General features: G+C 50.7%; 5 protein-coding genes across 5 annotated transcripts; 2 read left to right on the top strand and 3 right to left on the bottom strand.

Annotated features, from left to right (window-relative positions):
• Positions 1-716: 716 nt before the first annotated feature.
• On the bottom strand, positions 717-2,068 carry ATEG_03954 (uncharacterized protein; the record flags this gene model as incomplete). Its single annotated transcript, XM_001213132.1, has 2 exons — positions 717-796; positions 964-2,068. 2 exons carry the CDS (start codon positions 2,066-2,068, stop codon positions 717-719), a joined length of 1,185 nt encoding a protein of 394 aa, XP_001213132.1.
• A 5,137-nt stretch (positions 2,069-7,205) lies between these two features.
• On the top strand, positions 7,206-13,203 carry ATEG_03953 (proteasome activator BLM10; the record flags this gene model as incomplete). Its single annotated transcript, XM_001213131.1, has 3 exons — positions 7,206-7,624; positions 7,684-13,081; positions 13,141-13,203. 3 exons carry the CDS (start codon positions 7,206-7,208, stop codon positions 13,201-13,203), a joined length of 5,880 nt encoding a protein of 1,959 aa, XP_001213131.1.
• A 543-nt stretch (positions 13,204-13,746) lies between these two features.
• Positions 13,747-15,723, bottom strand: ATEG_03952 (CocE/NonD family hydrolase; the record flags this gene model as incomplete). The annotated part of the gene is made up of 5 exons (XM_001213130.1): positions 13,747-14,614; positions 14,674-14,863; positions 14,915-15,261; positions 15,312-15,390; positions 15,444-15,723. 5 exons carry the CDS (start codon positions 15,721-15,723, stop codon positions 13,747-13,749), a joined length of 1,764 nt encoding a protein of 587 aa, XP_001213130.1.
• A 967-nt stretch (positions 15,724-16,690) lies between these two features.
• Positions 16,691-18,197, bottom strand: ATEG_03951 (cytochrome P450; the record flags this gene model as incomplete). Its single annotated transcript, XM_001213129.1, has 4 exons — positions 16,691-16,966; positions 17,002-17,185; positions 17,246-17,303; positions 17,465-18,197. The coding sequence occupies 4 exons, from the start codon at positions 18,195-18,197 to the stop codon at positions 16,691-16,693; spliced, it is 1,251 nt and encodes a 416-aa protein (XP_001213129.1).
• A 2,044-nt stretch (positions 18,198-20,241) lies between these two features.
• On the top strand, positions 20,242-23,003 carry ATEG_03950 (H(+)-transporting V0 sector ATPase subunit a; the record flags this gene model as incomplete). Its single annotated transcript, XM_001213128.1, has 4 exons — positions 20,242-20,367; positions 20,427-20,505; positions 20,583-22,051; positions 22,107-23,003. The coding sequence occupies 4 exons, from the start codon at positions 20,242-20,244 to the stop codon at positions 23,001-23,003; spliced, it is 2,571 nt and encodes an 856-aa protein (XP_001213128.1).
• Positions 23,004-23,191: the final 188 nt, after the last annotated feature.

Here is a 23,191-nt window from a genome sequence, read left to right as displayed (position 1 = left end):
AATGCTTCTAACATACATCCTGGTCTAATGATACTAACCAGCCAATATCTACGCTGCATTCGAACACATTGTACAGATGCCTCAGAGCTGAACTCAGTAGGAAAAGGAAATAAATGAGTTGAGAGAGATAAGCCAGGGGTAATCAACACCACCATGCAATGTTCAAGTCAACCAGTGATGAAAGTCCGTATGGAATATGCAAATCCGGCCTCAATAGAGGAAGTGGCAGAAAACAAGCCCTTCTGAGCCCAAGTCTAACAAAAATAACAAGGTGAGGGTACTCGTCGCAGGGTCAAGCTCCAGGCTTCAATGACTCCCTTCGTTTAGTCATGAAATCGAACCAGCCACTAAACCTGTGCCGACGTTTGGTTTTGACGGGTTCCGACTCTATATTTCGGCCGGACATTTTGCCCGTCTTTTCGGGGTGCTCATGCAGCTGCCGCGATGGGTCGTGATTGTTGCCGAGAGACTTATCTGCTGCTTGAACTGAGACCGAATGGCTTCTGGCGATGTTTGTGTCGTGCGTCCCTCGTCGAGCGCCATTTTGCGGCGAAGTTCCGAAATCCCGGGTTCCGACAGTTGACACAGGAGATGCCCTGCGCTCCGGCGCGAGGGGAAGCATACTATGCCGGTTGGGTCGACTCCCGGTCCCCGAGGAACGTCGATTCGATCGTTCTATAAACGCAGCTCCCGTTGAGTTCGACCGTTTAGTTAGACTACCGTATGCATGCACTCGATCCGGCATCGTGCCATTCCAAGGCATGGTATTCGAAACACCCAGCGGTCGCCTCGTTGGCTGGCTTTCTTCTCCCACGGGATCAAGGTCATTCTCGAGTCTGGGCGTGGCCGGGGAAAGGTGGCGCGATCCGATTGGGGCGCATAATGCTTTGGAGTTGATCGCAAGGGCGTGGTCGTCGTAGCGGAAATTGTAAGACCACCCTTCCCTGAATGCTACCCATATACTTGTGATAATGATCAAAGTGCGCAGGTTATCATCTGTTGTATGCGTCTTTCGGTTGGCGGACGGGGCCTCCATCTCAGACCCATCGCTAATCACTGACACGGCGGATGATGTGGGCGGGATGGAAGTAGGGGTCGTTGGCATGGAGTACTCGTCGAATACTTCCAGGTAGTTACGGGTCATAGTAGCGATGACAGGGTGACGACGAGTGTTCGGGTTGATGACGCTGAATGTGAACCGCTTGGTATCCTCCTGCACAGGAGAGCCGGGCGGCGCGGAGACGCGTCGATTCTTTGCGCCCCGTTGGACCCAGCGCAGAACCTGGGGACCTTGCTGGGTGTTGGCGACGAACTCGTACGATCCGTTGGGCAGGGGCGTGGCTTCCCACACGGGGCCATGGTTGAGACAGATTTCGGCCTTTCCCTTCGCAAGGGCATCCTCCTTCAGCAGCTGACATATCGTTGCAACGACCTCGCGATGCTCCCCGTGATCCTCGTCGGAGTGGAGGAAATGGTGTGCGATGTCCCCGCCGTTCCGCTCATATAGATCGCTGGTGACAATAATCAAGTCATTGGGGCCGAGTCCCTTCTTCCCACGGAAGATCGTAGGGAATTTGCGGGCAAGTCGGGGTAGAAACACGGTCGAGGGGAGGACGTCTAGGACGGGCAGGGCGCGGGGCGTCTGGGAGACACGTTGAAGCTGGAGGAGTAGTTTGGGGCGAAGTTTTAGTCGTTTATGACGTGCGTGGCCGGCCGGGTGCGCTAACTGGTAGCAGGTTTTGGGGCGTGACGATTGTTTCCTCACTGATGGAGCGCGGGCGATCGGGGGCCGAGCTAAAACAGGACCAGCTACTGAATGTTCTCCATCACTTGAGTCGCCCGATTCCCCCGGATTGATCGACATGGCAGGCTGGGGTTCTTTATGACGTATGTCGCCTTCGACTCCCTTATGACGGTTGTAAAAACTGGCGAGACTGGCGAAGGACAAGACGGGCGGCGTGGAATGACGTGAGGGAGGAGAGAGTTGCGATTCAGGCGGAAGACCACCAACGCTGTCGCCCTGGTGCGCCGCTGCTGCGTCTGCTGTCAAGCCCAGGTTAAACAGCATTCTTTGACTATGAGATGCGAGAGCGTGGGTGAGAGAGCATCAACTCCAGCGACATTGACAGCGACGGAACCAGGGTGTAGGGCGGGTGAAACAGAAATGTGGGGAGAGTGACAGGATCGCTCAATCTTAACTGATGTCCTCCACGTATGCAATGGATGGGCGAAAATATCCGATGAATCGAGGACAGAAGGGCGAGAGAAGTCCCAGGCAGTAAAGAGATGTCGATAGAATCTTCGCATGTGACCCGCACAGCAAACAAAAAGTGAACTGGTTGTTACTCAACCGGTTGGATTGAGGACAGACGAGAAGAAATGAGGGAAAGCCGTCAGTTGGAGAGTACAATAGGGTGGTTGGTGGACCGAAGGAGTCACCAGAGTGACACAATGTGATAGTAGGAAGTGGAACAGACAATAGGAAAGCGACGTAAGGGGCGGAGAAGGAGGGTGACAGGGAACAAGACAAAGACAAAGAAAAGAGAAGTTGAAGAACAGGGAGATGGCGATGAGGAGTTCGTTCCTATATGCGGGCCAAGCAGGCCAGGGTGGAATGTGAGAAAACGTCGACGGTATGGACCACGACACGAAAATGGAACGGTGCGGATAGTAATTGTATCAAGATGGCGGTCAAGAATCGAATAATCAAATCCACGCTGTCCGCAATTCGCCGGGTTACACTTGACGCTGCAATTGAATATTCGAATATTCAAGGGAGAGGCGCAAAGAAGCAAAAAGGGACCGGTTTACCTGTTCTTCATCATCGTGATCATTTGCATGCAGAGCGATAGCTCCGATGCTAGTCTGTGATATTTCTACCTTTAACTATGAGATCTGCCCAGGCACCGGGGCCATCGATGCGGCCACCCATGGTTCTCGGGTCTCTCGCGTCCGTACCTCAATGCGGTTTAGCGGGCGATCCTCGGCGACATTCAACCTCCGAGCCTGGTATCCGTGACCGTTTCTTACCGGTATCTTCGGGGACTATGGCGGGCTGACCGGGGTTTCCGCCCGTTCCTTACCTTCCCTATACCATGGAGTTCCCTTCGGTCACCCGGAGTCCCGACTGTCCGGGCGGTTCCATGGGACTCTCCCACCGATAGGGCAGAGGAAAACTTCCGTCAAGACCCAGTAACGAAACGACGGGACGATAGGCAACGACATACTCATCCGCTTACTCTGCATACGATTATACGATTACGAGAGTTACCAGATCCAAAATCCTGCTCCAGAATGGGTTGTTGAGCTCTTTGGTCATCGCCACTCAGCAGTGATCCTTTGGCTCCTGCACTCAGCCTACCAGGTGCTAAACATAGACATCCGGTCCAAGTCTCAGCTAGGACCAGTTCTCTTGGCAGTGAGGTATCTAGTTACGTACCTAGTTAAAGAATAAAAGAGTCTAGAGCTAGAGAAGGGAAAACCAGACCAAAGATCACAGTGGGGTGCATGGTCTGCACCTGATGGCAAAATTTTTCGTATTCATCTCGGGGGTCCATCACTAATCAAATATTCATCAAATGACCGCCCAGAGTTATCTTTTCGCGATGTAAATATTAATCACCCGGACTAGTCTAGAAATCACTGTACGGAGTAATGGCGAGATACCATGTAGCTGGTTGGTCGCTGTCCCAAGGCCAAGTCGACAAGGCGTTTCTTGAATATCTCCACCGCTGCCTCATACGCCAACGACGATGGAATTATGACCATGTCATGACACTGCCACGCCACACCTCGGCTCTCGTTTCTTCTTCAGCCCTTCCATCGATAACTACGGAGTACTTACATATGCAATGACAAATTTTACCTAAAACACACGACGTCAGTGTCTCCGAGCTTGGAGAGGTCTTCACCGACATGTGTTGATTACCTGGACATTTCATCGGATGATTTTGTATTATCCATCGGAAGACGGAATAGATGTCGACATAGTCCTCGGGTTCGGGCCGTAAGTCCTCTCACATAACTAATAGTAATGCTAGTAGATCGTCATTGTCAAGATGCTGATCATTCCTTCCCCCGGTACATGTCTACTACCAGAAATGGAAAAAATTTTCTCCCCTGATCTTCTTGGCTTTATGTCATGGTGTCAGGTGGATTTCCAAAGCTGGAACCAACGGGTGTACCGGGATCCATCCATCGCTGATGAAGGTACAAGGTAGGGCTGAATTATGGATCCATGGTTTTACAGTCATATTTATCACCACCATCATAAGCAGGAGTGGAGCAGTCAGCTGCTTTTATCTTTTTTGACCCTTTGTGACTGGATTCAGCCGAGGCTCACATAAGGAACCTTAATTTATGATATGACTGTATAGTTAATCAGCCTTGCTTAAATGAAGGATCGGACTAGGATGTGATTCTGCAGGGCGAGGCATACGGATACGGAGTACTCGGAAGTACCGTATAGTACTTAGTATCCAACATGGATGGAAAGCTCGGAAGGCAGGTCGATCCTCTCCTCTGCCACGTTCGGCGACCAGCATAAACTCTGTCGGCGTTCTGCTTGAAAGCTTCTTTATATACTCCGTGCGATAATAGCAAGGGGATGCACCGGGCAAGGAATGTTGCACAGTCAGGTGGTCGGCGATGTTATAAGCGAACGCCGAATCAAAGTGAATAGTGAATAGTAAATCTGACTATTCTGGAATCAAAGTACCTAGGCACTACGGAGTACTACTCAAGTACGGAACCATTGTACCGGGTTATGCACGACGTTATGCTGAATAAGGGGTCCTTATACATGCCGATGAGTCCGATTGTGGAGCTTAGTCCCCGCCGCGTGGCAGCTGTTGTCTCGGTCTGTTCTTGTCGTCGTCGTTGTCGACCATACCAACAGTTCCACGCTTGTCGACCATCCGAGGTACGGAGTAAACGCTCCCAAGGGGAGTCCACCTAAACTCTATCGGAGTATGCTCTTAATTACGGAGGTACTTGTGACTTTAGCACGATTCCTTAATCATCGCGAGGCTCCGGCTTTCGCCACAGCCATGAGCTCCCAAACAGCACGTTCGACTCTTCCCCAATTATTTTTGGACCCTCATCATCCCATCAGAAGCCTATCTATTGCGTTTGGGGTCTGGAAAGCTCTTTTACTGGGGATTGTTGTTTGCTGTCCCGGTCCCGGTTACGATACCTCCACAGGTCTCCTTTACCAAGTGGCTGGAGCCCCTGTTATCAGCTCTCACCAGTCCGACTCCCACACATCACTTTCAGCCCTGCTAAAATTCGTGAGGTGGGACGCTATCTACTTCGTCCACACTGCAGAAAATGGCTACGTTTTTGAGCAAGAATGGGCCTTTGGTTATGGTTATTCTAGGATCCTCTCTTTTCTCTACTCAGGTACTCCCTTATTTACTTTGCTCGATGCCCTAGGTCTGCTCAATTGCTAATATGGATTGCAGTTCTCTCACCCAGTGGCCTCACCGGGGTAACTAGGGTCTCTATTGTCGCTGTGGCTCTCTCTCATGTCGCCCATTTCCTGTCTGTCTTGGCTCTCTACAGATTGTCGGTCAACATCTTTGGCCAGAAGACCGCAACCCAGAGATTGATTTGCTTTCTTTCTGCGGCTTTACATATCATCTGCCCGGCAGGGGCATTCCTATCTGCCCCCTATGGCGAATCTCTTTTCTCGTTTCTTAACATAACCGGGTTCTATGTTTATTCCTCCTCGTTGCTCGATGATAGTGCGGGACGGAAAGTAACCAGTGCCGCAAAACTGCTCATAGCTTCCGTTCTCTTTTCAATTGCCACCACGATTCGAAGCAATGGGATCCTCAGTGGATTTGCCTTCGCATGTGACGCTGTTTTACTCTTCCAAAGGATTCTCCTCCAAGGTCCATCGAAGGATACCTGTATTCGCCTCAGCGTGACCATAATCGGAGGCTGTGTGTTAGCTCTTGGGATGATCATGCCGCAGGCTATCGCGTACGCAGACTTCTGCCTGGATCTACCCACCCCTCGGCCCTGGTGCGGGAACTTGATTCCTAGTATCTACGGTTGGGTTCAGAGCCATTATTGGTCAGTAAAGGAACGACTCCCGCGTTGAGCTTCGCTAAACGTCGACATGTAGGAATGTGGGTTTTCTTCGATATTGGACGGTATCCAACCTGCCCCTCTTTCTACTCGCGATCCCCATGCTACTCACCCTTTGTCGTTCTTCCATATGGGCAATCAAAGAAGCTGGGTTGGATCCATCCAAGGCTAACCAGCCCACGTCATCGACCGTGTCAGCTTCATTGCTTACGCGACTGGCCGTTCCGCAAGGTTTGCTAGCAGTACTAGCCGTTACCAGCTACCATGTCCAGATCATCAACCGAATCTGCTCTGGGTATCCCTTGTGGTACTGGTATTTGGTATGTCGAATTGTCGGTCATCGCCGCCAGTCACGTGGGGAGAACAAATCCGACCGGGGCTTTGCGGTACAGGCCATGGTTGTATATGCTCTCTTCCAAGCAATCCTCTTTGGTTCTTTTCTCCCTCCGGCATAATGAACTCGGTCAAAGGGAGAAGCACGCAAATGTTTGTATTGCATATTTCATTCATGTAGACATACTCAGCTCATGAATAGGTACTCGCCAGTCTAATGATAAAATAAATGTATGACCATTGGAATGGGTATGCTGTCCCGCACCACTCCAGACTCCAGGCCGCCATGCGGTTACGTAGGTAGCATTATGTCATCATCGATCTGACAAACCGCGATACGACCTCCAACCGCTTCGGACGGCTACGCATGAGCTTCAATTAACTCTCAACATCAAAGCTGCAATTTTATACACGAAAGCAGCTTTATCAGGGTACTATACTTGCTCTGGAAGGATATATTTTCTAATGCTTCCCTCCTTTCAGTGACTTAACCTTGTTGTCATTGCTTTGTCGCCCGCGTTGCTCACAAAGACCTAATTCATCACCCATGCAAACGGGGCTGACAGTAAGTTGTACTTGCCCATCATCTCAAAGAAATTTTCTTGCTTGTGACAATGTGGACCCTTGGGCCATCATCTCTTGCCCATCCTTTCTTTAAAAACGCGTGAAGATGCCTCCAAGAGAAATACAGCTGACACGGTCTTCTTCCAGAGCTCTACCCAGCCTCACGCTTCCCACGACTCCCGCCAAGCAGTAACCGACAGACGGACCGCGCGACTATGGACCACACAGGCCCAAAGGCTATCCTAACCCACAATGTACATGAAATATCACGGGCAACCTCTCCAGGTGGCGAGCCCGCAGAAATGAATGGGGTCAGTGAGCCCAAGGCACGGGTGCGCCCTCGCACTTACCCATATTTCAAATACCTACCATACACGCCCGAGGATGAGGCCGAGAGAGAGAGGAGCCTGCGAGAGATCCTGAAGCATCTCTACGTTGCGGTAGAATCGGGAGACTTCAGCCCTGGTGCGGTGCACTGGACGCGAGAGCTCCGAGGATGGCTCTCTCTCAAGTTTGATCCTACTCGTACAGAGCGCATCAATCTTGTGAAGCTATACTATGAGCTGTCACTCGCACCGGGAATTGACCCCAATGTCTCCGAGCGATTCGCCAGCATGTTCATGCTCCTCACAAAGTAGGCAGACCCTCAGCTGTTGGATGGCTAGTGTACCCTCTTGCTAACGGCGGTTTCAGACGCAAGCATTACCTGCGACCGGTCAAAGACCTAGTGCTGGATTGGAGGCCTCTGTACAGAGAACTGAAAGCTTTTGTCCTGCCCACCGAATCCGGTCTTGTCCACTCCACCAATCTCAAGCGGAATGTCAAGACCCTGACGAAGCTCTGTGCATTCGTTCAACTATATGTCGATCCGTGCGAGATGCCAGCAATGCTGGAGGAATTCCTCCCTCACTACACAACCTCCTTTTCTGAAGGCGCGTTCGTCGTCGTCGGGTTGATCAACCTAATGCTCCCTACGTCTCCTCCGCCGGAATCCAGGGAGGATCTGCTTCCACATCATTATTTGCCGACATACTTCCATCTTTGGTCCCTAGTCAATCGCTCGAAGACCTTTGATATAACCTTCCTCGATTTTCTATCTCGGCTAGCTCGGGATTCGCTCCCTGCTAGCCATATACCTTTCTCTGAAAATGGTATCTTCAGCAAGGAACAGTCCGCACTTATCTTTACCGCTATCCTGCGACTGCTGGAGATCCCCGTCGGACAGTCTACTTCCCCGTACAGTGCCCTTGTTGATATCTCGTCTGGCTTGGGCATCATGCTGGATCGCGACTCCAGAAAACATCCAGTTGCACATCACATTGCCCGGTGGATCGTCATGTCGCTCTCACCTGCGTGTGTGGATGCGCAAGAATCTATCTTGACGCGCCTGGAGGGTCTCATACAGGCCGTGGAGACCTTTTTCCATCCCTCGAACTCTGGAAGCTGGACAAAGACTCTGTCTCAACTGGTCTACTATCTGACCGACTTTTTTGTAATGCGCTGGAACCGAGAGCAAAGCGGGGAGATGGATGTTCCGCCAGAGAGGCGTCTCACAGAGCCGTTGAAACGGCGCTTTGTCCTCTGCCTGCGTGATGTCGTCTTCATGGGCATCTACGCCAAAAGCGGTACCGCCATGAGCTTCTCTTTATCCACATTGCAAGGCCTGGCCTTTTTGGAGCCACACCTCATCCTTCCCGGTGCTCTGCAGCGAATCTACCCGTCTCTTCAGGGTCTTGTTGAAGTCCACCGCACAACGTCATCGCTCCGAGCCCTTCAAGTTCTTTCGCGGATTATCTCGCGGACCAAAGGATACCGGTGCCATATGACGACCTTGCTGGGGCTAACGCTGCCTGGCATTGACGCCAACGATCTGGAGAAAACTCTTCATGCCTTGACGTTCATCCAGTCGGCATGCTACAACATACCGATGGCTGACCTGGCAACGGGAAGAGAAGATGTCAACTGTAATATGCTAGCCATGCAATGGATTACAGGTGAAATGGAGCGAATGGAAGAGCAAGGTGTTGAAGTCCAGTTGAATTACGATACTGAACTGGACGATGAAACCGAGGAAATGATCCTTCGCTCTTCAACATGCGACTTTGGTGACTTCATCGTGTCCTTCCTTGGGCGTGTTTTTACACTCCTGGAGAATTTGCCGGATGTGAGCCGAGTGCGAAATGGGTCACCTGAAGAGAATATTGTGAACACCCTTCCTGCAACGTTTATGCCGCTTTTATCCTGCCTCTCTCCAGAGTATTATGACATTGCCTTGTCGAAGGTGGTTGATTTTGTGTCGAACCATGTTATCCATCAAGCACGCGATGCAATGGCCTTCATTTGCAACTCTGTGTGCAAGGTCAACCCCGAAAAAGCTTTGAAACGCTTCATTCCTGTTTTGACCCAGGCGATTCGCACGGAAATTGATGACAATGGCGCCGGCTCCACCAGGACCACTGGAACAGACGTTCTCCCTCGTGATCGCGGCCTAGTCTGGAATGTTAGTATGCTGAGCATGTGCGTTGTCCATGTAGGGGACGCTGTGCTGGCCCACAGAAAAGAACTCTTTGACATCGCTGTGTATATGCAGCAGAAATGCAGGGGTATCCCGACTGTGCATATCTCCAATTTTGTCCATCACTTGCTCTTGAACCTCACGGGAACATATACCGCCGATTACTCCTTGTATGAGCCCGACGTTGCCGCTCAAGGCATGCAGCCGGCACTCTGGAGTTATCGACAGGACCCGAAAAATCTCACTGTCAAGTGGCATGTTCCAAAACATGAAGAGCTCCAGTTTGCGGTCGACCTCTTCCAGAGTCAAGCAGAAACCGCGTTGAATCAACTCACAGCTCTAACCAACGAGGCTTCCAGTGTGAAGAGGGATGGAAGTGGCAAGGATTGGTCTGATGAAGTTATCAGGAATCTTGTTCTTCTGCGACTGATACTTGCTGGTGTCTCTGTACTTTTCGATCCGAAGGCCGCCTCAAAAACAAAGATGAACGGCATCAATGGCTCGTCTGACGTCCATATGACCGGCGCCTCCGACCCATCAATTGATGATGCCGAGAATGACGATCCTGATTCTTCTCTCGATAGCTCTGATGAGGCAACCATTCGTGAGACCTTTTCCTACCCGACCGGCTACCCACTGAAGGAATCTGATCCTATGTACACCACCATTCATGACATTCGTGAGAAGGCTGGATGGGTCCTTCATGAAGTGCATAGATTCCTCTCTGACAAACAAGAGGATGACGTTCCTTGCTTCAACTCCCTGTACTCGGCATACAGGTCGTGGTTCGTTGACGTGGGTATCGAGAGATCTGCTCATGTGCTGGACAGAGTCACGCGGCTACTTGCTGCAGACATTCATCCCTACAAGATGAGCGGTGTACGCAAGGACTACCCCCGTCCGCTGCTTATTCGAAGGGCAAACGTCTATCATTTGCAACGCCTGAGGCACAACGCAGCCCCCCGACGTAGATCGCGCTTGGACGAGATCTTGCTGCTAGACCTTGCCGAATCATGCGTCTCGCTCTACACCGAGACTCGTCGGAATGCTCAGAGCGCGGGCGAGTCCGCTCTCAAGGCCGTTTGGGGTGCTCGACTCCTAATCATCCCACCTCTCCTCAGCGCTCTGCAGAAAGGTGTCAAGGAGAATGACCATGCGAGAATCAAAGGCGCGCTGTTCTCCCTGCTCTTGAGCAGCGTCGCAAAAACGGCTGGACGTCACTGGAAATATACCCCGACGCTAGTCAAAACATTCATAGACGCAAGTGCTGTTGATAAACCATCCGTACAAAGGATCTGTTCCGGCGCCCTGTATCAAGTTATGGACTTCGGTCGTGCTATGGACAGAATGGCCATCCTCGACCAGAAGATCATAGAGGCAATTGCGCCAACTGAAAATGTCGAGGAGCAGATCATCCAGAAGCGCAAGAACATCAACCAGAAGCGTGCTGTTATTGAGAAAAAGAAAGCCGAGCTTGCGGAAGAATTGGTCCAGCTAGCAAAAATATCTCATTGGAAAGTTGCCAGCCGGGCAGCTACCATCGTTATTACCATGGGACTCAGGTTCGATTACATTGCCAGCGAGAATCTTGTCGACCTCGTAACCCACGGTTCGATTGATGATCACCCCGGCTTGCGAGGCATGTACTCCCAGGCACTAATTGCGTTGTTCACCATGGTGGACGTTCGGGCGATCTGCAAGCATGACTATAAGAGCTACATCATGGGCCAGCAACATTTCCCCTCGAAAATCAACGTGGCCACCAAGCGATATGAGGAAGGATGGACTGAAGAGTACATGGCCAACTTTGCTAAACCAGAGGCCGAGTACTATGTCGACCACGACTTCCCTGGGTGGCTGGTGTGGGCAGACAGTATGCCTGCGTACAAGTCCAACGTGGCCCGCGATATTGAATACGACGAGGTTGAATGGAAGGTGCGAACTCACATGGGTAAACTATTTGACCGCAAATGGTTTTCGACATTTTTCATGTACCTGAAGCAAGAGCCACGCGACCCGTCGGCAGACAAGTTCCGCATGCCCTGCGCGATGATGCTTCTGTATACCTTTGAACTGATGCTGCGGGATGGGCTCACCGCCGCGACGTTCAAGGACATCCAGGAAGAAATCGAGCTTGTCTTCGAGGATGGCAGTGATAAGCATCAACACAGAGCCACTGCCGAGATCCTTGGGGCGCTGATCAGCTCTGTCACGGATACAAGCGTGGAAAAGCGAACTCTCGTGTGGGAGTATGCTTTCCCAATCGTTCGAAAGATTTTCACGGATGGTTTGACTCCCGAGAACTCTGGATATTGGACAACTTTCCTTCATATGATCCTCCAATGTCGGGATCCGCGAAGAGCCTGGCCACTGGTTGACTGGCTGGCAAGTTTCCGCTTGGATATGTCCACCAATGCCGCCTTCAAGGAGAGCTCCAAAATCAACCTCCTTCACCAGGCCATCATAGACGCAGGTTGGCATTTCCAACTGGAGAAGCCGATCGTTGAAGATTTTTTGGCTCATCTGGACCATCCCTATAAGGGTGTTCGTGAGGCAATGGGTCAGACTATCGCAACGATATACCGTACAAGGTATCATGAGTCTTATGCCGATGTGAAACGCCTTCTTACGGCGCAGGAGTCTGCGTCTTCAGTCGGTACCTATCCGTACCAACCCACGGAGGAGTTCACCAAGATGATTCACGACATCTTCACTCGGATAGAGGCGTGGCGGCGTGAACGAACACCTGGCCAGCAAACTCCATCTTCCTACACTTCGGGTAGTAAGACGGTTCTGCTCTGGCTTGATTCTACACTTTCATCCCATGAGTGTACCCAGCTTGTGCCCTTCTTCCCTGATGTATTCACGGGTCAACTTTTACACATGATGGATATAAAGGAAGACCCGGAACTTCAATCTCTGGCCTACCATGTCTTCCGTCATCTCCCGAACATTCCTTATCCCGCAGAAGAGAATTCCGGATTCATCAAATCTCTCATCCACATTGGAAAAACTTCGCCCTCATGGCACCAGCGTCTACGGGTGATGATCAATATTCAGATCATCTACTTCCGCCGTCTCTTTCTGCTTTCTACTTCGGATCGCGATAAGCTCTTTGAGTGTGTGGCAAGTATGCTGGAAGACCCTCAACATGAGGTGCGGGTCGGCGCATCAGCTACTTTGTCCGGCATGGTCCGCTGCTCGCCCATATTTCTTCGTGAGGAGATGGTTAGCCGGTTCAAAGAACGCTTCACGAAGATACTTGTTGAGAACCCCCTTCCGAAGCGGCCAAAGATGCTCCGATCTGGGATTTCGTCCCCTGCATCCTCTGGAGCTGGCACACCAACACCTGAGCACACGCGACTCATTATTACTAGGCACGGAGCTGTCCTAGGCCTTGGCGCACTCATTCAAGCATTCCCATACAACAGCCCCCCGCCAACCTGGATGCCGGAAGCCCTGACCACTCTAAGCGTGCGTGCCGCAGGTGATCCGGGTATTGTGGGGTCAAGCGTCAAGTCCATCATCAGTGAGTTCAAGAAGACAAGACAAGACACTTGGCATATAGACGCAAAGGTGAGTAACATACAAGCTCCTATTCCGCCTTGACAGCCAGAAACTAACAACTCCCATAGGCCTTTACTTCGGATCAGCTGGAAGACCTTTCTGGGGTGCTCTGGAAGAGCTATTTTGCTTAATGATGGAGGGCAATAGGCTATAATGAAGCTAAACGGCTGTTGTAAAGTCAGGTGGTTACGGTCTATCATTGATGGTGGAAACTGTCTGTAGTATAGCTAGGTAGTGGATTATCCGGGAAGATATGCGACCAGCGTTTCCTCCATCGGGTCAATAAATCAACATGCATAGCATGAGTGATGCTTCATTAGCATGCTTTCGAGCAATTAATGAATTCAGTTGGGGTATTTGTACCTATATGTACTTGATTTCCTAGGACGACCGTAGACTCCCTTTTTGAGGCACTGCAAGTAGGATGGGGATCGTATGGAGAAGATTGTTTCCCCACCGTTGCTGTCTCTGCTCCGGCGATACGGTGTCACCATATTCCACACTTTTGAAGTTCTGCCTCTAGGGAGTGCAGTCTCTCTACGGGCAAGGTACGCCACTATTTGCTGGACGTAAACGAGGAAAGAAGATTCAGAAAAGGACTTGTACTAAACTGAAGACCTGGAATGAATTTGCCATGGAAATAAGCAAGGCAAGAGGCAGGTTAACGCGAGACATCAAAGCGTATGGATATCCAAATAGCTCTCAAACTGCCCTCCCAGGTGCACGATATGCGTGCCCTTATTTTCGTTTCGGAAAGAATCAATCAAAGGCACCAGCTCGGCCAAAGTCATGTCATGACCGGATATTTGCAAAACCAGCTGCTCGCCAGGCTGAAAAACAATACCAGTGGGCCAGATATAGTTCTCTAGCTGGAGCACCGTGCCAGGAGCCACCGGTTCCACTTTCGCGTTGGATAGCGTTTTCCAATACGGAGTCGACAATGCATCGCACACGTCCCTGCGCGAGGCCCGAAGCATTCCTTGAGGGCCAATATACCTCAGCGGCTTGATCGGAGGCACTTCTGATGAAGTCGAAACCCCCAGTGCGGGCAGGGGAATGTTATTGTTCATAAGTAGGTTCCCGTCCTTGTCGGCTTTGCGTATCAGGGCGTAGACATCCAAGTCGTTATGGTCAGGCGCCGTTATCTGCACGACAAGCCGAGATGGACCAGTAAGGATCGTCCGTTCTGAAAAGCGATAGGAGAACCGGATTTCGTGGTCATTATCGCCCGTCAACCTAGATGGTGCATCTGCTTGATAGACTACAGAGGTTTCTGTGTCTGGCTTAGTCGAGGAGAGTCGGTTACTGGCGGTGAGGTATAGTCGAGTCTTTCTGGAAGCAGGTAACTTCCAAGGGAGGTCTGGAAACTGCCTGTATCCAGTGGATGGGATATTGAATCCAAGGAAGTTCACTCTTACGGGAGCTGTCTGCTCCCAACCGTTATCATCGCCCTTGAGGTACTTGCTGAAAAACTTATCCAGATCTTGGATTCGTTGGTCAGAATACAGGTCGTACCATTCTTGGGTATCATGGATGGTAAGCCTGCAGACACGTGAGAATCTAATTCTAACACTTCTTCACGTCCCCAAAGTGGCACGCACCATTTCTGATTGTGCTTGATTTCCTCAAAGGCTCGGACTGCACCAAGGGTATGTAACCCAGTGGAATAGCTCCCAAGGATATAAGTGGGAACCTCAATCTTGTCAAGCCTGGCACGCTTGTCTTCCCAATACTCATTTGAGGTTTCGCTCTTTGCAAATGTAGCCACGACATCCTCTTGATTGTTTCGACCTAAAGCATCACTGTTAGAGACCGGTTTTTATCTAGCAATGGTGAGCCTACCTCTGAGTGTGCTTTGAATTGTAGACATAAATCCAAGGCTCCAGATTCCTCCACGAAAGAGATCCTCCCGGACCACGTCGGATGCGCCCTCCAGTGGTGCAATGCACGTGAGATGCGGTGGTCGCTCAGCAGCGATAAACCACTGCGACATGGCCAGCCATGAGTTCCCAGCCAGGGAGACTCTACCAGTGCACCAAGGCAATTGGGCGATCTCCTCGATGGCATCACGACCGTCTCGGCCATCCTGTGTGCCCCACCAGTAGAAATCGCCTTCCGAATCATTTATGCCAGGGGGGTCGATGTTAACAACTGCATACCCTCTGGGAACCCATTCAGCTGGGTCCAGACTACATCGTTGTCAGCAACGTCTGGGTATAAGGCCTCGGAAGATGCTTACCCCTCGAAGCATTCGTATCCGGACAGTTTGGCTTTAGGAACTCCTGCGCGCGAGGGAAAGGATTTCAGGTTAAGCATTCCTGCGTCAATGCTGTTAATAAGAGGTTGGCATATACCTAGGCAGGTAACTTACCATTTCCTGATTTTCCGTATGGTCCCCACATGATAATGGCGGGCACTTTCTTTTCGGTCTTGGGACGATAGATATCGACACGGATTTCTGTCCCGCCTCGGACTGTCAACACGGCATCTTGTTCTAGAATGACTGGGCATGATAAGGCGCGACATTCCTCAGTCCTTTTATGGCCTGCGGGAAGTTCAACCGTTCTTGAACGAGCGGGTGGGCTAGACGGTGGGATCATAGGACATTTCTGAATGGTGACGGGAGCCGATAACATCTTTTTGAGAGCCATGATAAATGCCTGGTTTATCTGACTTTCTCGCAAGGGAGACCAAAGCATGGCACTGCCATGTCTTAAATACTTGGTAGGAAGACTCTCCCCACACCTTCGTTGCTTACCAAATGAGTGTATTCCGGCTGTACTTTACTTCGAGATCGGGAATCCCGAGATATGGTGGACCCTGGGAAAATGGTATGGGGTTTCCAGATTGGTGCACCTGCAGTTGTAGCCTTAGCCAAGTGATTTATATTGCAGGACAGTGTTGCTTGTAACACCTGCCCCTCCTATAATACCACGCAGGGAGTTCCTAGCCCATTATTGTGCCTGACAGTCTCCTTACTCCTATGACAATCGGAGGAGGCCTCGTATATTGGAGATAATGCCCCTCAATCGATCCAATTCAGAGCCCCGATGGTCACCGACCTCGTTGCCTCCGCATCTCGATCCCCTCAATGCGATGCAGCCTCGTCGATGCGGAAGCTGGCTAAGCGGGGTGTGGATTTGGGATGTGGGTGGGACGAACTGCGCAATGTTGAAAAGGCCTCGGAGATAAATCGCAGTCCTTGTTCCGCTGAGTCATGTCTGATTATGCATGCAGGGCCCGCTTTGCTGCAGGGCACCCCACAATGGTTCATATTAGCTCTAACCTTAAGCACCCCGCCATCGCCATCCCAACTTATTTGCACCCCACATATATGCGTCTAAATAAACAGGCGGCCTCTTTTATAAGGAATCTATAGGTTGAGACCGACCACTCTGGTGAGTGGAGGAGGTAGAATATTGATTCACAAACCCCTCTTTTTTAAGCTGGAGGCGCAGGAGGACCTAAGAAGTCCTGTAATTAGGGGGCCTCTCCATACAATCTGAGGGAAATCCTTGTACTGGGCTGTTCCTGATATTCATTATACCGGCTTAACGTTTTATGTGCCTCTTTGTCTGCCTAGCATGAAGGTAGATACATCCTATGTCATCCAGGACGCTAATCTTCATAGCTCTGAAAAACTTTTCGAGCGTCTTCAAGCTCCCGACGAAAAACCTCACGGTGCTTCTCAGAGCGCAACTCCATAACGATCGGGAACGGCTTGGGTGCAATCAGGAAACCATCTGTCCACTGCGTTGCTACATCAACATTAACCTCCTCGTCTTGCAAATGGCGTCCGGTGGTAGGATCCGTTCCGGCCCGAATATTAAATGCCCAGATGATTTTCGCAATGTTGATATCCTGAAATATGTTACCGTTCAATTCTCTTGAAGTCTGTAAATAAAGTGCGGGGGATACCGGTTACCTACCAGGGAGTTTTCCGCAAGATGGGAGCCCGGACAGATCCGCCTACCTGCACCAAAGCCGTATGTCTTCCTGATGCCATCCGTTGTTTTCTTGATGTCGGTTTTGAAACCGAGAGGGTGGTGCTCATAGCGCTCGGGAATAAAATCATCTGGACGGTCGTAGAGCTCTGGATCATGGTGGATCGCCCTAGGTTGCGCTGGTCAACCTGCTGTGGTGCGAGGGACAGAAAAAGTTCTAGTTGCATACCATGTATTTGCTAGAAATGTGGTACCCGTAGGGAAATTGAACCCTTTGTATTCATCATCTGTTCATAATTAGGTAGTTAGTAGTTGTCCGTCTGTTCTTGTATGTGCTCAAGGAAGCTCGGAAATAATACTTTGGATTAGCACATGGGGTAATCCGCCGGCAGCAACCGGTCTCCAGCGCAAGACCTGCAGGAACGCATGTTAGTGGAAGGCCACTCACGAAAAGATGAACGAATGCCTACTTCGGAAACGCAATGTTTCACATAAGGTAATTTGGCGATGAGGTCAAATGTAGGAGATGAACTCATCCCGCATACACGGTCAACCTCTTCCTGGGCCTTCTGGAATACCTTGGGATATTTAGTCATGGCCAGTAAAAACGACAGCAGCGTAGATGCGGTAGTGTCAGAACCACCTTCCATCAGGACACCACCAATGTAGGCAATGTGCTCTTCGTCCAACTCGTACTTCTCGGCAAATTTCTCGTCAAGCAACTGGCTCATAAAACAGTTGCGATATATTCCTCGTGCTCGCTGACTCTTGACCTCCTGCAACAGCTCAAAGTAAAGCTGTCGCTGTTCCGCCCGAATTTGACGGGCCCAGCGACGCCAGGGAGACATGAAGTCCGGTAGACGTTTGAGAAAGGGGAAAATGTCAACCGGGGGCGTTGCCCCTGTCTCCAGAATACCGGTGAATTGGTCCTGGGCGTGGTAGAGACGCGTGATATTGCGGTGGTCAAATTCGGGTCCGCGGATACCAAAGACGGAAGACAGGATCACAGCAGTGGAGTACCGCCGAATATGGTCGTAGTACAATTCGGGGGTTTGTGAGAGTTGATACAGTGTCAATGTAGCCTCGGCCTCCTGCAATGGTGTGAGAGAGCGGACCGCCGTGATGCTGAGAATGGCCTGGTATATTTTCCGCTGATTACGCCACGCTTGCCCATAGGGCATGAGGAGCAAGTGCACATTATCTCGTGTGATAAGCTCGTTGCCAATGTGATTAGGGAGCCGGCTTGAGTAAATTGCGCCCCGTTTGTCGAATAATCTATAAACCAGCATCAGTCGGCATACCAAGTGTAGAACAATGGTGAGTGACTCACTCCCGGACGTCTTTTGCCTTGTTCAGGATAACAAGATTTGCAGGCCCGGTTTTCAGCGAGATAATGGGGCCATACTACCGTGACCACTCCTGGAACCTACACCAAGATCAGCGGGGGATGGTCAGAGCCGATCCGACTGATACGCATACTTGAGGAATGCTTTCTGTGCCGGTATCTGGTGTAGGTTGCCTTCAATCACTCGTTAACACGGCATGACACAGATTCAAAATCAGGAAATTCACCTATAAATGGCAGTGTTGGGGGCCCTGGAGGAAGGGATGGGGAGCGGTGTCCACCGCGAGCAATGTATATGATTTTCCAGCCCACCCAGCAGCAAAAGAGCGAGAAGAGTATAAGCGTAGAAGCTACATTCGCCATAGTACTAGATCAAGATGTCCTTGAAAAGCCTGTTCTTGCTATGTCTCCCCGGGGTACTGCGGATTCAAATAGCCACCGCTATCATTCACTAGTATAGTTCGTACCACCCACCACCCCTCAAGTGCAGAGCCGGTGGGGTGAAGTTGTACACTTCCGCCTGTGGTAGGTCACCGAGGGCGCTCATTACTAGCACCGTAGGAGTTGGGGTAGTGTGATGAGATATCCAATTCTCAGTGATGTAATCACACGCATTCTGATGACAGGTAATCCACTGCAGATGCGGGGCAAGGCTGTTACCAAATGCAAAGTACCTATTTTGGGTATCTACATAAGCCGGAGTATATAGGTGACTCCATATCTTAGCTTGTACACCCCCGCACCTCCACACCCCGCGTCCCAGATGAGCTCAAATGGGGGCTTGGGGTATTAGTACGCTGTAGAGCCTCAATAAAGCAGTGGTAGCGATGCACTCGCCTGTCAGCCTGGTTTCCACTTGCTTTGTCAGGACGATACCTTGCTGGGTAGAGTGCGCGAGGAGCTGCAGCAGAAGGAGCTACGGTTGTACTCGAATTACCATCTAAATGGAGAGAACCCACCAGGGTCTGCTCGATAGCGCAGGTTTAAAGACAAGAAACCAGCCTCGGAGAGAGAGACCATTCATCACCTTGGATAGGAGTATGATACCTCATATTGAAAAGAAAGGAGGGTAGACATCTATATGAAGATCCCATTGCCAGTCCTCATTGTATTTTCTCAGTACTCAACACGCCCAACGATTTACGCCCGATATCTTAATTTCCATATGCCTAGTACAAGTCACTATAACACAGTACTTATCCAAGACCTCCCTTCTGAGAGGGGATTAGTATATTATGAGCTTCTTTCACGTTCGATTTTGAGGAATTATAGATTCACCCCAACGCTCCCCAGGGCTACTAAAGCCCTAGATATCCTCTCGAGTCCGGAGATTCTAGTAAAAGATTCCAGGTACACATATTCGCCCTCTTATTGTCACACTGGGAGCTATGGGATATGGAATATCTGCCTTGGAATCCATCCCTCCGTTTATATATATCGCCATGCCAAGCCATAAGCAACTCTAAAGCGAATGGTCATAATATGTGAATAACAAGGCAGTACTTACTAACTTTCCCCTCAATATTGCTTTATTCTCCAAGACTCCTAAGATATTGGACAACTAATATCCTGACCTTAATGATGTGGTGGTCAAAAATAACGTTAACTATGTACTAAAATTAACTTAACATTGTGAGTGCATTATGTCATCCATATCACGTGCCACTTCAGCCACGCGGCCCTCCCGCAATCAATCGCTGGAGCACCACTGCATCACCAGGGGTTGTGAAAGCCTGGAGCTCTCTCTTTCCACCACAACGCCAGTCTTTGGCATCTTCTCACCTATCTATTCCCCGATATACGCCTTATCTGCCTTTGGGGTTCTGCTCCTCTTCTAGTCCCGAGGCCAGAAGTACTAGCTTCTCGGAGCCAGCGTCATCATGGCTCCGAAGGACACCTTCTTCCGTTCGTCGGATATGAGCTTGACCCAGCTCTATATCGCGAACGAAATAGGACGTGAGGTTGTCAGTGCCCTCGGTGAACTTGGACAGGTTCAGTTCAGAGACGTAAGCACTCCTCTTCCCAGAGCCTTTAGAGCGGAACTAACATGTGTTGTTTGTGCTAGCTTAACCCCGACACCAATGCGTTCCAACGTACTTTCACCAAGGAAATCCGCCGCCTGGACAATGTGGAGAGACAACTTCGTATGTGAACAAACACCACAGCAGGCTGTGTGCTTGTATGGAAAGGGAGAGTAGCCGACTAACTTGTCTGCCGCTAGGCTACTTCCACGCCCAGATGGACAAGGCCGGCATCCCCATGAGGTCCTCATCCGAGTTCTCTGATAACCTTGCCGCCCCCCTCACCTCGGAGATTGACGAGCTTGCCGAACGGAGCGAGAGTCTCGAGCAGAGGATTGCATCCTTGAACGACAGCTACGAGACGTTGAAGAAGCGTGAGGTGGAGCTCACGGAATGGCGTTGGGTGTTGCGGGAAGCGGGTGGCTTCTTCGACCGTGCGCATACCCATACCGAGGAAATTCGCCAATCCTTCGATAATGACGAGGCGCCCCTTCTCCGCGATGTTGAGCAGCAGACCCACCGCGGCCAGAACGGCGACGCTCAAGGCCAACAGTCTTTCTTGGAGATGAACATCGGATTCGTCGCTGGAGTGATTCCTCGGGATCGTATTGGCGCCTTTGAACGTATTCTCTGGCGAACGCTGCGTGGTAATTTGTACATGAACCAGTCGGAGATTCCGGAGCCCATCATCGACCCCACCAACAACGAGGAGACTCATAAGAATGTGTTTGTGATCTTCGCGCACGGAAAGAACATCATCGCAAAGATCAGGAAGATCTCTGAGTCTCTCAGTGCTTCGCTGTACAGTGTTGATGAAAACAGCGAGTTGAGACGTGACCAGATCCACGAAGTGAACACCCGTCTGGGCGATGTGGGCAACGTCTTGCGCAACACGAAGAACACTCTCGATGCGGAGTTGACGCAGATCGCTCGGTCTCTTGCGGCGTGGATGATCGTTGTCAAGAAGGAGAAGGCTGTGTATGACACCTTGAACAAATGCTCCTACGATCAAGCGAGAAAGACCCTCATCGCGGAGGCCTGGTGCCCTACAAACTCCCTGCCTTTGATCAAGTCGACTTTGCAGGATGTTAATGACCGTGCTGGCCTGAGTGTGCCCACTATTATCAACCAGATTCGGACGAACAAGACCCCTCCGACCTATATGCGCACGAACAAATTCACCGAGGCTTTCCAAACGATCGTCAACGCCTATGGTATCCCGAAGTACTCCGAAGTCAATCCGGGTTTGTACACGGTGGTCACCTTCCCCTTCTTATTCGCTGTCATGTTCGGTGATTTCGGCCATGGTGCGATCATGACCATGTGTGCTGTTGCTATGATCTTCTGGGAGCGGAAACTGCAAAAGACCAAGTTGGATGAACTGACGTACATGGCCTTCTACGGTCGGTATATTATGCTTATGATGGGACTTTTCTCCATGTACACGGGGTTGATCTACAACGATATCTTCTCGAAGTCTTTCACTATCTTCAAGAGTCAGTGGCAATGGCCCGAGGACATCCAACAAGGACAGACTGTCGAAGCGACTTTGAGAGATGGCTATCGGTTCCCATTTGGTCTTGACTGGAACTGGCACGAAGCTGAAAACTCTCTGTTGTTCAGCAACAGTATGAAGATGAAAATGAGTATCGTGCTGGGCTGGGCTCACGTAAGTGGTTTCGTTTGCCACCTGATTTGCTTCGTCAAGACTAACTCTTTCACAGATGAGCTACGCCCTTTGTCTCCAGTATGTCAATGCCAGACACTTCAAGTCGAAGGTCGATATTATTGGCAACTTCATTCCGGGAATCATCTTCTTCCAGTCCATCTTCGGTTATCTTGTGCTCACCATTATTTACAAATGGTCTGTGGATTGGCAGGCTAGGGGACAGTCACCTCCTGGACTTCTGAACATGCTCATCTTCATGTTCCTTTCGCCTGGGACGGTCGAGGAAGAGCTCTACCCCGGCCAGGCCAAGGTTCAGGTTATTCTGTTGCTCCTTGCCGTCGTCCAGGTCCCGATCATGCTCTTTTTCAAGCCGTTCTACCTCCGCCGGGAGCATAACCGCGCCCGCGCTCTGGGATATCGCGGTCTAGGTGAGAACTCCAGAGTCAGTGCACTTGAAGATGACGGCGATATGGACGGTGGAGTTGGCGGCCGTGACAGCATTGCCAGCGAAGGTGAAGGGGTTGCCATGATCGCCCAGGACCTTGGGGAGGAGGAGCATGAGGAGTTCGAGTTCTCTGAAGTCATGATCCACCAAGTCATCCACACGATTGAGTTCTGTCTTAACTGTATCTCGCACACAGCATCCTACCTGCGTCTTTGGGCTCTTTCCTTGGCCCATCAGCAGCTGTCTATCGTTCTGTGGAGCATGACCATCGGTGGTGCTTTTGAGACGGAGTCTCCCACCATGCGTGTCATTATGATCGTGGTCACGTTCTACCTGTGGTTCACGCTGACTGTGGCGATTCTCTGTGTCATGGAGGGTACCAGTGCCATGCTTCACTCGCTCCGTTTGCACTGGGTCGAAGCCATGAGCAAGCATTTCATGGGCGAAGGAGTGCCATTCGCGCCGTTCAGCTTCAAGACTTTGCTTGAGGAGGATCCGGTGGACTGATTGGCAGCTAGTCTTTCCTTTTCTTTTCTTTATCTGAATTCATTTGTCTGTACTCTACTTCCCCGAGGGAATCAGTTGGATCCTAGAGCTCACAGTGTCGCTGTGACTGCTATTAGACAGAATATATATATTGCAAAATTCTTTTACTGTAGATGCACGAAGATGCGGACTACAGTACGAAGACAGGA

The sequence above is a fragment of the Aspergillus terreus genome, genomic scaffold (genome assembly GCF_000149615.1).
Source record: "Aspergillus terreus NIH2624 scaffold_5 genomic scaffold, whole genome shotgun sequence".
Taxonomy (NCBI): domain Eukaryota; kingdom Fungi; phylum Ascomycota; class Eurotiomycetes; order Eurotiales; family Aspergillaceae; genus Aspergillus; species Aspergillus terreus.
Note: the sequence above shows the minus strand (reverse complement) of the source record. Positions and strands in the feature narration are given on the sequence as shown.